The sequence below is a fragment of the Mesoplodon mirus genome (assembly GCF_964341445.2).
Source record: "Mesoplodon mirus genome assembly, chromosome: 7".
Lineage (NCBI taxonomy): Eukaryota > Metazoa > Chordata > Mammalia > Artiodactyla > Ziphiidae > Mesoplodon > Mesoplodon mirus.
The window spans coordinates 91,154,842-91,170,742 of record NC_138983.1 but is presented as its reverse complement, the minus strand read 5'-3'; the positions used below and the strand labels follow the sequence as shown (position 1 = coordinate 91,170,742).

The 15,901-nt window shown below is 42.3% G+C and overlaps 1 protein-coding gene across 1 annotated transcript in view; it reads left to right on the top strand.

Annotated features, from left to right (window-relative positions):
- Positions 1-15,901, top strand: part of LOC309808872 (forkhead-associated domain-containing protein 1-like) — a gene marked incomplete at both ends in the record, with an annotated part of 84,598 nt that overhangs the window by 38,369 nt on the left and 30,328 nt on the right. The window contains 2 exons of the mRNA XM_082629447.1: positions 3,760-3,869; positions 6,966-7,202. Coding sequence (XP_082485573.1) covers positions 3,760-3,869; positions 6,966-7,202 — 347 coding nt within the window. The remainder of the gene's footprint in view (positions 1-3,759; positions 3,870-6,965; positions 7,203-15,901) is intronic.

Sequence of the window (15,901 nt, the reverse complement as noted above, 5' to 3'; positions counted from 1 at the left end):
TGGGCCTCTCTACTCCACGCTTTAGAGAAAACTCTGTGCTCCAGTCCTCCATGCTGTCTCTTGACAGAAAACACCTCTTTTTAAGGGTTCCGAGAAAGCTCTTTCCTCTCTTAGCAAAGCTGGGCTCTTCCAATTAAATTGGTTTACTCTTAGACTGTCACCTTGCTTTAGACTTGAAAAATTCAATTTGAAAACCCAAAGCCAAGGATTTATTTACTGCAGATCAGGTCAGGGTTTCTCAATCTTGGCACAGTGACATGTGGGTCGCATAACTCCTTGTTGAAGGATCTGTCCTGTCCACTGTAGAGTGTTTAGCAGCATCCCTGACCCCTACCCACCAGAGATACCAGTAGCAACACCACCACCACCCCCCTAACTGTGGTTCTCAAAAATGTGTCCAGACGTTGTCAAAAATGAAAACGTCATTTTGCCTGGGGGAAAACTCACCCTGTTCTAGTTAATACTCATCCTTCCTGTACCACAAGGCAATAAAACGTCAGCTCCAAGGCCAAATCTTAATGGCAAGAGCTCATGGGAGGTGGGGAAGAATTACTGAGAAAAGAAAATATGTGGAGTGACTTATTAAAATAGCATCTTGATTCATATATATATATATATTTTTTTCCCAATAATGGGATCATATGAACCTAACATAGGTAACCTTTTTTTTTCTTTTTTTGGCCGTGCCGCTCAGCTTGCAGGATCTTTGTTCCCCAGCCAGGGATGGAACCTGTGCCCCCTGCAGTGGAAGCACAGAATCCTAACCACTGGACTGCCAAGGAATTCCCTACCTGATTTTTAAAATTCAGTAATATATCATAAACATCTTCCCACTTCAATACATTGACTGCATAGTGGTTAAAAGCATAGGCTCTGAATCCAACAAACTTAGGTTCATCCCTTGACTCTACCACTTACCAGCTGTGTGTCCTTGAGCAGGTGACTTGACGTCTCTGTGCCTCATATCTCTCACGTATAAAATGGAGATGGGAATAATAATGCCTATCTCACTGGGTTGTTATGAAGACGAAATCGTATCCTGCGTGTAAGTGCTGAGCACAGCGCCAGGTGCATAGCGAACATTCAGTTAATATTAAAATATTTAATATTTTAATATTTAAATTTTAATATTTTAATAATTTTAATATTTAAATTTTAAATATTAAAATTTAAAAATTAAGTTATTACCTAACCATGATTGTTATTTAACTTTTATTTACAACTTACAATGTCTGAAAGACACAGTTAAGGTGCACACATACTGACCCTGCTGCAGAATGGTGATTATTGGAGCGCACCAGGACAGCTGGGGGTTGTTAAAATCTTAAAGTAACTTCCCTGCCCTTTGGCCAACAGCTCATGCCCGAAAATTCTTAAAGTGCCTGCGTCCCCATATCCGCCTTCCCACCGCCCCAGCCCTCCCGACCCTCCCTGGGGCTTCTCCCCACTGGGACCTCCGAAGGATCCGGCAGCTAGAGTTAAGCCGGTTTGGTCATACATGGCCCTTAGGTTCTTTCTGATAAATAACAGTAGCCGGTAAAGAAGTTTGGGGCAGGTGAGGGGTAACTGCTCCAGCACCTCCCTGCCTGGGTGTAAGGAAAGCGAGTCTCAGAGCAAATTCTAGCCCCACAAAGACTTTCGGTAAACACACCTTCCCTAATAAAGGGACCCCATCGATCAGCCTGTTCTGTAAGTTTTATGAAGTCCCCCCTCCGGCCATCATCTTGCGGGGAAGCGTCCCTCAAGACAGCCACGACAGGGTTGCAGAGGCAGCCGGAGTCACCCCTAGAGATGGCATCAGATGCCAGAACTCTAAGCTGAGCCTGGACAGGGGCCCAGTTAGGGTCAGACCCCGAGGCCCTCCCTGGGGACACAGGCCAGGCAGTACCTTCCTCCAGTGGGAGCCGATTTCTTGAGGAATCTGAAAACAGATCAAGTCTTCCTCCTGAAAATTCAGTTTCCAAATTGAGATACACAATCAGTGTAAAATAAACCCCAGATTTCAAAGGCTTCATGCCTCGCAGAAAAAGAATATAAAATATCTCCATATTTTTTGTCGATCACGTGTTGAAATGATGCTTTTTAATGTATTGGGTTAAATAAAATTGATCATTAAAAGTTCCTCTCTTCTTTTTACCTTTTTAACGTGACTACTAGAAAATTGAAAATTGCATTCTGTAGCTCCCTTAGTTCTCTATCAGGCACTGCTGCTATAGTCAGTTAGGACTTAGCTGCTCAGGATCCAAGAGAGTCAGATGGGGGCAGTGAGCTTCAAATAAAAGTTTTCTAATCATGGACCTAGTTGGGGAGGTGGAGGGAGAGAAAATGGGCAGCTGCTGAAGTTCCAGGCCCTTCTGTTCCTCGTGCCCCAGGAAACACTGTGGCCAGGGCTGCTCATTCAACACGCAAGGCTGTGCATTCTCTGGGCACCACAGGCCATCAGCTATGTCCACTAGAGGTTCTGGGGTCCACAAAGAGGTTTGAGACCTGGCTGGGGGGCAGGAATCTTTGACTCTAAAATGCATAAATAAAAAATACAGAAGCAAAATGAATAAATGATGAATGTCCACAAACATGACAGTGTGTGCTTCATTCATCATTAATGTTAATACTCATTAAAGTTTCATCACCACTGAAAACAATTTGTTCAGTTTCTCACTTCACAAGAAGATAAGAATGTGCAGTGACTGTCCAGAAACCATAGTCACTTGGAAATTTAAAATATGCTGCTTGGGCCCAAGTGATCTCACACGTAGAATTATAGAAATCTTTACAAACGTTTCTACACCAATAAAAAGAAATGTATTCAGTGTTGATGTGAGTGAATTGCGAGATGTCTGATGTGATACAGAGTGGGGTCCCCAAACACAATGCCATAATCCCTGAAAGTCATATAAAAAGGCCTTGTAATACTGGGGTAAATAAGAAAAAATATAGGAAAGCTTAAATGTCTATCAAGTGGATCCTAGTTAAACACGTTTGGCACACTTGGACAATGGACCACAATGCTACCCTGGAAAAGAACCAAGTACAGCTACAAATACTGACATGGGGAGATGTTTTTGATATTGTTAGCTGAAAAGTAAGCTGGATAAGAATCTCTGTCATGTAAATGCATTTTTGTTTTTTGACAAGATATGACTGCAATAAAAAATATAGCTAATGTTTAGCGCTAAATGCGCTACATGAGGGGTCAGCAAACTTTTCCTGTAAAGAGCCAGATAGTAAATACTTTAGGACTTGTGGGTCACATGGTCTCTGCTGCAACTACTCAGCTCTGCCTTTGTAGCTGGAAAGCAGCCATAAATAATATGTAAATGAATCACTGTGGCTGTGTTGCAATAAAACTTTATTTACAAACATAGGCAGAAGGCCAGATTTGGCCGCAGGGCCATAGTTTGCCAACCTCTGCTCTATATCATTATTCTATTTAATCTCCAGATAGCCCTTTATAACAGAGACTATCAGGGATCCTGAATTATGTATGTGGAAACGAAGGCTTAGAAAGAGCAAATGACTTGCCCAAGGTCATCAGCTCTTATGCAGCATAGAAAAAAGTCTGGAAAGAGGCACACCACAGTGCATCAGTGCAGTTAACGCTGGGGAAGAGAAATGAGGCAGCTCTTACCCTTTCCAGTCCTCCTGTAATGCTTTCAGTGCATAAGTCTCATGAATGTGAAGGTTAATCTGAAAATATTCTTTAAGACTTTGGGGAAACTCACAGTCTCCTCTGCATTCTCTGTTGATCTTGTGTGTTAGTGTGGACCAACGCGGCGGAACTGTCGGAACAATCAGTGGCCGAGGAAATTCCTGGGGCAGAGCCCTACAGAGAAATTTTTGTGGACCAGGACCTGGCCCAGCACGATAAGGTGAGGGGTCTTGGGGAAGCACAGAGCTACAGCAGCAAGAGGGACCATGGAGAGATTGCCACTGCCTCTTGTTCTCTGTGTCTCAAGGACTGTCCCTTTTTCCTACTTCCAAGAAACCACCTCTTCCTCCCAAGACATTCAGCCAGGTTTGGCCACTGCTCATTTTATCCCAAATAACATCTACAACTACAAGGTACTGAGCACCTACTGTGTGCTGGGCCATGTCCTGTGCACTTGACATTTATTAGCTCGTTAATCTTCACCAACTTCAAAATAGATTTTATCAGCCTCACTTTGCAGATGAGGAAACTGAAGCTCAGAGAGGTTCAGTGATGTGTTCACGGCTGCCCAGTGCAAGGAGCAGTGTTAGGATTCAAAGCGAGGTCTGGTTAGCTTCTCAGCGGGTACTTCTAACTCCCACACAGTAATCACTTGGTCAACCTTCAGTGATGGAACAGTGATGCAAAAACACGTTCCTAGCAGGAGGAATTGAGCCCTGAAGTCAGGGAGGCCTGGGCCAAGAGACTCGTTAAAGAACCAGAGAGGTTTAAAGCAGGGATGCAAGCAGAACAGGTGGATTCAAGCCATCCTGGGAAGGGCCCAGGTCAATTTCTCCCCACTTAGACACGACTCGAAAGTTACTCTAAAAGAAGCAGTCTATAATATCTCGCTTTCCTTCAGGGCCAGGGCCTGCTCCTGCAGCAATTCTCAGAGTTTGTGAGGAGGAGACCTACCTGGGGTTCTTGTCAGACACGGAAATCCAAACCTTCAGGAGGCAGGGGGTTCCAACCCAGGCATCCTGGGACCAGACTCTGAAAAATGTTGCAGAAAGGCGAGAAGCCACGCTCAGATTCTGTATTTATCGCTGTGTAACAAGCCATCCCAAAACTTAGCGGCTTCAAACAGCAATTCATTATTCCCCAGAATCTATGGGTTGACCTGGAAGGTTCCTTTGCTCGCGTCCCCTGGCCTCACTCATGCGGCCTCAGTCAGCCGCTGGCTTGGCCAGTTTGGTGGTCGGTCTCCATTGGCCTCCTTCCCACATCTAGGGCCTCAGCCAGGATGCCTGGACTGGTGCGCCCCTTTGTGCATGTGGTTTTTCATCACAGCACGGTGGTCTCGGGGTTCCCAGGGGGCCAGAGCAGAAGCTGCACAGCCTGTAAGAACTTGCCTGGAGATCATGCAGCATCACTTCCACTCCATTCCGTTGGTTAAAGCAAGTCATGGGGCCAGCCCAGACTAGAGGGTGGGGAAATAGACTGGATGGCAAAACTGCAAAGTATTTGTTGCCATTTTTCAACCTGCCTCAATTTTAACTTGGAAATATAGTGCAACCACTATAATTTTTTCTATTTTTAGAAAATTTTTATAAGCCATTTATCATTTTTTCTATTTATAATAGAAAGAATTCTTTCTCTTTATAAGCCATTTCTACCCTAACTTGCCAGGACTCCTTCAAGTGACAATAAACAAATTAGCTTGAGGGGGAGCATCGATTAGCTCAACTTATTGGAAAATTTAAAGGACCACTAGCTTCAGGTATGGCTAGATCCAGGAGCTTGAATAATGTCATCAGAACACCTCCTCACTACCAACCTCTCCCCTCTGTTTCCCTCAGAGTCTGGCTTTCTACATGACGCTGGCTTTGTGTGTCAGAAAAGACAAACTCAGGCAAACAAGCCTACATATTTAAAGTTTATGATCCAAAAGAAGGCAAGATGCTCTCCCTCTGTAATCGATGTGTGAAATCTCTGATTGACCAGCTTGGGCCACATGCACATGGGGAGGTGGGACAGGAAGGAGCAGGGCACATGACTGACAATCCTACCCAGACCCCATGGAAGGAGGAACGCTCCCTCCAGAAGGGCAAGGGGACCCTCACCAGGAAAGCAGAACCCACAGCTGTCCACTGCCCTCTGCAAACTTCTTATATTCCAGCACTGGCACGGGGCCTGGCACTTAGTTGCTGCCCGATGAATGTTTGTTGCATGAGAAATGAATAAGCACCTGGCTGATCATAACAGGGTGAAACAGGGGAAACTGCCCAGGAGTAGGGAATATGTCTGATGCTCTCTCTTGAAGTTTTGCCACCAACTTTCACAAGGACCCAAAGGAAGGCCCCTGGCAGCAGCTGGCAATGTCAGACAGGCTTTCTCATGAGCGAGACCCTGTCCTTCCCCAGGTCACGGAGCTAGCAGGTCGTGAGGCTGACTGGACGGCTCTCCTGGGAATGAGCTGGCCCAGAAATTGCCCATTTACCTCCTCCCGTGACTGCTTTGGAAAAGGCCTCTGGGGAATTTTTTCTTCTTCTTCTTCTTCAGTTTTTCTGACATTTTATTGATAACGTCTGGTGAGAAGTTTGGGGGAATTTTTTTTTCCTTTTTTGGAAAACCTAACCAATTCTTTGGCTGCAGAGCTTTATCACTGGAGAGATGGAGGACAGGGTTAATTATACCTGTGGGTACAGTCTACCAGCAATTTTGTTTTTCCAGCCGAAAGTTGACATGAGCCCATGCAAATAAATCAGTATTCCTGTCTCATTTACTTTCCAGATTGAGTTACCTGGAAAAAATTCATACATGAATAGCCAAAAGAGGCAGGAAATATTAGAAGAGAGGAAAGGGAAAACAAATAGTTAAGAATGTTTTAACTTAAAACAAATAACCCTCATTATAGGCAGAATGTGGTCAAACAGAATGTTGTTTTCCTAACTACCTTTCCTAGGTCCCCAGTGTGCTAGGCTATATATTATAAATGAAAACACTCTAAGTAAACTTTCTAGCAACAAAAGTTCCCAAGTGGGATGGTTGTTCTTAATATGAAAGTCTAATTCTCGGGGAAAGGAAAGTTTCCGTACCTGTGAGGTATAGACATCCATTACAGGAGTCTATATACAGTTACCTCATTTTAACCCAATTCTTGTCTCTATGAGATTTTCGAAGTGACAGAGATAGCCTTGAAAGTCTGCTTTTTCCCTCCCTGCCTGCCCTCACCTTCCCAAAGAATGATACCATATTTTTCCTGTCTTTCTTTAAATGGGCTCAGCCTTACACCCAGACCCACACCTAGTAAATTTCCCATCTGGCCTCCACCCAGGATGAAATAATTCTGCTGCTGGGAAAAGAAGTCAGCCGTCTCTCCGATTTTGAACTTGAATCTAAATACAAAGACACCGTGATAGCAAGCCTGCAGAACCAAGTGGCCAACCTGAGCCAGAAGCTGTTGGAAACAGCTGCCTCCAGGCAGAAGGAGAGGGTGATCCCGCCCAAGTTTCAGGTTCTGCATGAAGAGGACGATGCCCAACAGAGAGAGATCCAGAGCTTGAAAAACCAGGTAGGGCTCAGAGACAAGTGGGTCGGGGCCTTGGGGTCACAACACAGGGTGACAGCTCTCAGGTAGAGCCTGGGGGGAGCCACCCGGGTAGTTAGAAATGGGCAGTGAGCACAGCATGGTGAGGAGTACAGTTCCAGGGAGTGCAGGGTTGGCAAGTTTCTAGCCTTGTAAGAACAATATTAGATTTGATTAAGTGCCTACCATGTTCAGGCCCCGGTGCAGGTGCTTTGGGTGCATTAGCTTATTTATTTATTTATTTATTTATTTATTTATTTATTTTATTTATTTATTTATGGCTGCATTGGGTCTTCGTTGCTGTGCACGGGCTTTCTCTAGTTGCAGTGAGCAGGGTCTACTCTTCACTGTGGTGCATGGGCTTCTCATTTCAGTGGCTTCTCTTGCTGCAGAGCATGGGCTCTAGGCACGTGGGCTTCAGTAGTTGCAGCATGAGGACTTCAGTAGCTGTGGCTCACGGACTCTAGAGTGTAGGCTCAGTAGTTGTGGCCCACGGGCATAGTTTCTCCACAGCATGTGGGATCTTCCTGGACCAGGGCTCGAGCTCCTGTCCCCTGCATTGGCAGGGGGATTCTTAACCACTGCACCATGAGGGAAGTCCCCTCATTAGCTATTTAAACCTCAGTCTTCTGACACATGCCATTCTACAGATGAGGAGACTGAGGCACGCTCAGCGATGCCCAGGAGCTTGTTACAGCTTGCACAGCAAGTGAGAGACAGTGATGTGATTTGGGCTCAGCTCTGCCACCTTGTACACCTCATGCTTTCACACCCACTTTGCATTTCCACCCAACTCCTGTCGCTTCAGTGACCACTTCTCACACCCACCCGGACCCAGCCAGAAAGAGCTGGAGATGGGGAGAAGGAACCCCACAGTGTTCCAAACACTGAGGCCTTTATCAAACCCTGAAGGCAGCTGCTGGTTCATTTATAGGGAATTTCACCAAAAATTCTCCACCCAGAATGTCTGGATTTACCAGTCAACTTCCTTCCTCCTGAAACTAAATCCAAAAGAAAAAAAAAAATTTTCTTAAGTTTTAAAGAACTACTTTAAAATTGGCCACTGATCTGGTACATAAATTATATCTCAACAACGTTGATAAAAAAGCAATTGGAAATTGATGAATTTTGGCCTCAGTGCATAATTCTGCTTAAAACCGTAGTCAGATTTGGTTCAACATGACGGAGTAGAAGGACATGCTGTCACTCCCTCTTTCGAGAACACTGGAATCACAACTAACTGCTGAACAATCATCGACAGGAAGACACTGGAACTCACCAAAAAAGATACCCCACGTGCAAAGACAAAGGAGAAGGCGCAAAGAGACAGTAGGAGGGGCGCAATCCCAATGAAATCAAATCCCATCACTGCTGTGTGGGTGACTCACAAACTGGAGAACACTTATACCACAGAAGTCCACCCACTGGAGTGAAGGTTCTGAGCCCCACGTCGGGCTTCCCAACCTGGGGGTCCGGCAATGGGAGGAGGAATTCCTAGAGACTTAGACTTTGAAGGCTAGTGGGATTTGATTGCAGGACTTTGGCAGGACTGGGGGAAAGAGCGATTCCACTCTTGGAGGGCACACACAAAGTAGTGTGTGCATTGGGACCCAGGGGAAGGAGCAGTGACCCCATAGGAGACTGAACCAGACCTACCTGCTAGTGTTGGTGGGTCTCCTGCAGAGGCAGGGGGCAGCTGTGGCTCACCAAGGGACAAGGACACTGGCAGCAGAAGTTCTGGGAAGTATTCCTTGGCATGAGCCCTCCCAGACTATGCCATTATCCCCACCAAAGAGCCCGGGTAGGCTCCAGTGTTGGGTCACTTCAGGCCAAACAACTAACAGGGAGGGAACCCAGACCCACCCATCAGCAGACAAGCAGATTAAAGTTTTACTGAGCTCTGCCTACCAATGCCACAGCCAGCTCTACCCACCACCAGTCCCTCCTATCAGGAAACTTCCACAAGCCTCTTAGATAGCCTCATCCACCAGAGGGCAGACAGCAGCAACAAGAAGAACTACAATCCTGCAGCTTGTGGAACAAAAACAATATTCACAGAAAGACAGAAAAGATGAAAAGGCAGAGGGCTATGTAACAGATGAAAGAACAAGGTAAAACCCCAGAAAACAACTAAATGAAATGGAGATAGGCAACCTTCCAGAAAAAGAATTCAGAATAATGATAGTGAAGATGATGCTGGACCTCAGAAAAAGAATGGAGGCAAAGATCGAGAAGATGCAAGAAATGTTTAACAAAGATCTAGAAGAATTCAAGAACAAACAAACAGAGATGAACAATACAATAACTGAAAAAAAAAAACCACACTAGAAGGAATCAATAGAATAACTGAGGCAAAAGAACGGATAAGTGACCTGGAAGACAGAATGGTGGAATTCACTGCTGCGGAACAGAATAAAGAAAAAAGAATGAAAAGAAATGAAGACAGCTTAAGAGACCTCTGGGACAACATTAAACACAACAACGTTCACATTGTACGGGTCCCAGAAGGAGAAGAGAGAGAGAAAGGACCCGAGAAGATATTGAAGAGATTATAGTCAAAAACTTCCCTAACATCGGAAAGGAAATAGCCACCCAAGTCCAGGAAGCACAGAGAGTCCCATACAGGAGAAACCCAAGGAGAAACACACCGAGACACATAGTAATCAACTTGGCAAAAATTAAAGAAAAATTATTGACAGCAGCAAGGGAAAAATGACAAATAACATACAAGGGAACTCCCAGAAGGTTAACAGCTGATTTCTCAGCAGAAACTCTACCAACCAGAAGGGAGTGGCATGATATACTTAAAGTGATGAAAGGGAAGAACGTACAACCAAGATTACTCTACCCAGCAAGGATCTCATTGAGATTCGATGGACAAATCAAAAGCTTGACAGACAAGCAAAAGCTAAGAGAATTGAGCACCACCAAACCAGCTCTATAACAAATGTTAAAGGAACTTCTCTAAGTGGGAAACACAAGAGAAGAAAAGGACCTACAAAAACAAACCCAAAACAATTAAGAAAATGGTCATAGAAACATACATATCGATAATTACCTTAAACGTGAATGGATCAAATGCTCTAACCAAAAGACACAGGGTTGCTGAAAGGATACAAAAACAAGACCCATCTATATGCTGTCTCCAGGCGACCCACTTCAGACCTAGGGACACATACAGACTGAAAGTGAGGGGATGGAAAAAGATATTCCATGCAAATGGAAATCAAAGGAAAGCTGGAGTAGCAATACTCATATCAGGTAAAATACACTTTAAAATAAAGAATGTTACAAGAGACAAGGAAGGACACTACGTAATGATCAAGGGATCAATCCAAGAGGAAGATATAACAATTATAAATATATATGCACCCAACATAGGAACACCTCAATACAAAAGGCAATCGCTAACAGCTCTAAAAGAGGAAATCAACAGTAACACAATAATAGTGGGGGACTTTAACACCTCACTTACACCAATGGACAGATCATCCAAAGAGAAAATTAATAAGGAAACACAAGCTTTAAATGACACAATAGACCAGATAGATTTAATTGATATTTGTAGGACATTCCATCCTAAAACAGCAGATTACACTTTCTTCTCAAGTGCGCATGGAACATTTTCCAGGATAGATCACGTTTTGGGTCACAAATCAAGCCTCAGGAAATTTAAGAAAATTAAAATCATATCAAGCATCTTTTCTGACCACAACGCTATGAGATTAGAAATGAATTACAGGGAAAAACCTGTAAAAAACACAAACACATAGAGGCTAAACAGTACGTTACTAAATAACCAAGAGATCACTGAAGAAATCAAAGAGGAAATCAAAAAATACCTTGAGACAAATGACAATGAAAACATGACGATCCAAAACCTATGGGATGCAGCAAAAGCATCCCATAGTTCTAAGAGGGAAGTTCATAGCTATACAAGCCTACCTCAAGAAACAAGAAAAATCTCAAATAAACAATCTAACGTTACACCTAAAGGAACTAGAGAAAGAAGAACAAACAAAACCCAAAGTTAGCAGAAGGAAAGAAATCATAAAGATCAGAGCAGAAATAAATGAAATAGAAACAAAGAAACCAATAGCAAAGATCAATAAAACTAAAAGCTGGTTCTTTGAGAAGTTAAACAAAATTGATAAACCATTAGCCAGACTCATCAAGAAAAAGAGGGAGAGGACTCAAATCAATAAAATTAGAAAGGAAAAAGAAGTTACAACAGACACCGCAGAAATACAAAGCATCCTAAGAGACAACTACAAGCAACTCTATGCCAATAAAATGGACAACCTGGAAGACATGAACAAATTCTTAGAAAGTTATAACCTTTCAAGTCTGAACCAGGAAGAAATAGAAAATATGAACAGACCAATCACAAGTAATGAAATTGAAACTGTGATTAAAAATCTTCCAATAAACAGAAGTCCAGGACCAGAAGGCTTCACAGGTGAATGCTATCAAACATTTAGAGACGAGCTAACACCCATCTTTCTCAAACTCTTCCAAAAAATTGCAGAGGAAGGAACACTCCCAAACTCATTCTCTGAGGCCACCATCACCCTGATACCAAAACCAGACAAAGATACTACAAAAAAAGAAAATTACAGACCAATATCACTGATGAATATAGATGCAAAAATCCTCAACAAAATACTAGCAAACAGAATCCAACAACACATTAAAAGGATCATACACCATGATCAAGTGGGATTTATCCCAAAGAGGCAAGGATTCTTCAATATATGCAAATCAATCAATGTGATACACCATATTAACAAATTGAAAAAGAAAAACCATATGATCATCTCAATGGATGCAGAAAAAGCTTTTGACAAAATTCAACTCTGATTTATGATATAAACTCTCCAGAAAGTGGGCATAGAGGGAACCTACTTCACCATAGTAAAGGCCATATATGACAAAGGCACAGCAAACATCATTCTCAATGGTGAAAAACTGAAAGCATTTCCTCTAAGATCAGGAACAAGACAAGGATGTCCACTCTCACTACTATTCTTCAACATAGTTTTGGAAGTCCTAGCCACAGCAATCAGTGAAGAAAAAGCAATAAAAGGTATCCAAATTGAAAAAGAAGAAGTAAAACTGTCACTGTTTGCAGATGACAGGATACTCTACAGAGAGAATCCTAAAGATGCCACCAGAAATCTACTAGAGCTAATCAATGAACTTGGTAAAGTTGCAGGACACAAAATGAATGCACAGAAATCTCTTGCATTCCTATACACTAATGATGAAAAATCTGAAAGAGAAATTAAGGAAACACTCTCATGTACCACTGCAACCAAAAAATACAATACCTAGGAATAAACCTACCTAGGGAGACAAAGACCTGTATGCAGAAAACTGTAAGACACTGATGAAAGCAATTAAAGATGATAGCAACAGATGGAGAGATATACCATGTTCTTGGATTGGAAGCATCAATATTGTGAAAATGACTCTACTACCCAAAGCAATCTACAGATTCAATGCAATCCCTATCAAATTACCAATGGCATTTTTTAGAGAACTAGAATAGAAAAGCTTAAAATTTGTGTGGAGACACAAAAGACCCCGAATAGCCAAAGCAGTCTTGAGGGAAAAAAACGGAGCTGGAGGAATCAGACTCCCTAACTTCAGCCTATACTACAAAGCCACAGTAATCAAGACAATGTGGTACTGGCACAAAAACAGAAATATAGGTCAATGGAACAGAATAGAAAGCCCAGAGATAAACCCACACACCTATGGTCAACTAATCTATGACAAAGGAGTCAAGGATATACAGTGGAGAAAAGACAGTCTCTTCAATAAGTGGTGCTGGGAAAACTGGACAGCTACATGTAAAAGAATGAAATTAGAACACTCCCTAACGCCATACACAAAAATAAACTCAAAACGGATTAGAGACCTAAATGTAAGACCAGACACTCTAAAATTCTTAGAGGAAAACATAGGAAGAACACTCTTTGACATAAATCACAGCAAGATATTTTTTGATCCACTTCCTAGAGTAATGGAGATAAATACAAAAATAAACAAATGGGACCTAATGAAACTTCAAAGCTTTTGCACAGCAAAGGAAACCATAAACAGGATGAAAAGACAACCCTCAGACTGGGGGAAAATATTTGCAAAGGAAGCAACTGACAAATGATTAATATCCAAAATATATAAAGAGCTCATGCAGCTCAATATTAAAAAAACAAACAACCCAATCCAAAAATGTGCAGAAGACCTAAATAGACGTTTCTCCAAAGAAGATATACCGCTGGCCAAGAAGCACATGAAAAGCTGCTCAACATCATTAATTATTAGAGAAATGCAAATCAAAACTGCAATGAGGTATCACCTCACACCAGTTAGAATGGGCATCATCAGAAAATCTACAAACAACAAATGCTGGAGAAGGTGTGGAGAAAAGGGGACCGTCTTGCACTGTTGGTGGGAATGTAAATTGATACAGCCACGATGGAGAACAGTATGGAGGTTCCTTACAAAACGAAAAATAGAATTACCATAGGACCCAGCAATCCCACTACTGGGCATATACCCAGAGAAAACCATAATTCAAAAAGCCACATGCACCCCAGTGTTCATTGCAGTACTATTTACAATAGCCAGATCATGGAAGCAACCTAAATGCCCATCAACAGACGAATGGTTAAAGAGGAAATGGTACATATGTACAATGGAATATTACTCAGCCATGAAAAGGAACAAAATTGGGTCATTTGTAGAGACGTGGATGCATCTAGAGACTGCCATACAGAGTGAAGTAAGTCAGAAAGAGAAGAACAAATATCCTATATTAACGCATATATGTGGAACCTAGAAAAATGGTAAAGATGAACCAGTTTGCAGAGCAGAAATGGAGACACACATGTAGAGAACAAACGTATGGACACCAAGGGGAGAAAGCGGCAGGGGGTGGTGGTGGTGGTATGATGAATTGAGAGATTGGGATTTACATGTATACACTGATGTGTATAAAATGGGTGACTAATAAGAAAAATATAAATAAATAAACATTTTAAAAAAGGAGAGAGGAAAAAAAAAACCATAGTCAATGCTTGGGGGCCTTTGTTCTCTTGTTCTCTGTTTACTGTCTTTCCCTCTGTAACCGATTCTAGGTACACAGTTTCAATCCTAGAAATGGTGCTCTAGAAAGGACACAGATTGTGTATGGTGAACCTAGGAGATTCTAGCAGGAAACTGTAAGCTCCATGAAGGCAAAGGTTGGGCCCAGTAACCTTCTAGAACTCTGTTAGGACCGTGTCTGTTTGTCTGTTCTTTATTCATCCATCCACCCATCCGTCCATTAATCCAAAGAAATATTTTGGGGGGCCTATCCCGTGCCATGCCCTCTTCCAGGCTCTGAGAATTCAGCAGAGAACAAGACAGACATGATCCTTCCCCCTGTTATGCTCTAGTGAGGGAGACAGAAAAAACAAGTCAACAAATACATGCTCTAATATTTAAATGAACTAATGACTCTCCTTCAAACCTGGTTTTGAAAAAACAATGAAAGTAACAGGTCCTGTAGGAATTATTAGTGCAAACAGCTACCTTGACAGGTAGCTGACACATTAATGAGCATCTTTTTCTTGAACTGAACCCAATTTTGCTGAAATATTCCTTTCAGTTATTCTCCCATTTCAGAGGTTTCCTGAGAAAATGACATGTCTTTTTCAGGTACATGGATGAGGCTGAATTATTCCCACATACCTTTTTTATTTTTGGCCATACCACGCGGCTTGCAGGATCTTAGTTCCCTGACCAGGGATCAAACCCAGGCCTCCAGCAGTGGAAGCACAGAGTCCTAACCACTGGACTGCCAGGGAATTCCCCACATACCATTTTTTAAATAATTGAAATATATTTGACATAGAATATTATATAATTTCCACATATCTTTGAATATCAGCCGGTCCCAATTTGAGTATTATTTAAAGTGGCTGCCGATATCTTGGGGAAAAAATGTTTTTTTACAAAGAAATTATCTAGAAATAATTACACTGATGCATCATGCTCTTGCCTCCCCTACCACTGGAGCTTCACTTATAACTGAAGAAGAATATTTTATAGCAAGGCATATATGAACCAGAGGCTCCATCGGTTTGAACTCAAATCGAGTTTCAACCACTGACATTTTAGTTTCTTAACTATTCTACTGCCTGCAGAGCATTCCACCAGAAGTGTAAGCCACATGGCAGGTTGATTTATGGTTCTGATTACTTTATGTGTTTTCCCTGGTCCCCGAAGGTGTGTGCATAATGATTTGCTCTCAGAGATCTTCGATCTGCTACAGTATCACTAGAAAATTCTTACCTCCATGTGCTCTTATACGCCTGTGCTAATTAGAAACCAAATTATCATCCTGAAAGAATCACTCCTCCTAGCACTCTTAACTTTCTTATGATTCAGTGCCCATTTTATTACACAGCTTAACAGACATTAAACATCTTGGAATTTATGCCATTACAAACAATATGGATATTTACTTTGATAGTAAAAGTATCAAAGAGGTTTGAAGACTCTTTGGAGTTTTCCAGCAATCCAAAATCCTAAAACTCTGACACTCAGATTGAAATATTTTCAATCTGTCAAAACCACTGGAGTCTTAGAGGGGAACGTATGTTTTCCCTTCTGGAAGTTTGTCTCTGTGTGTT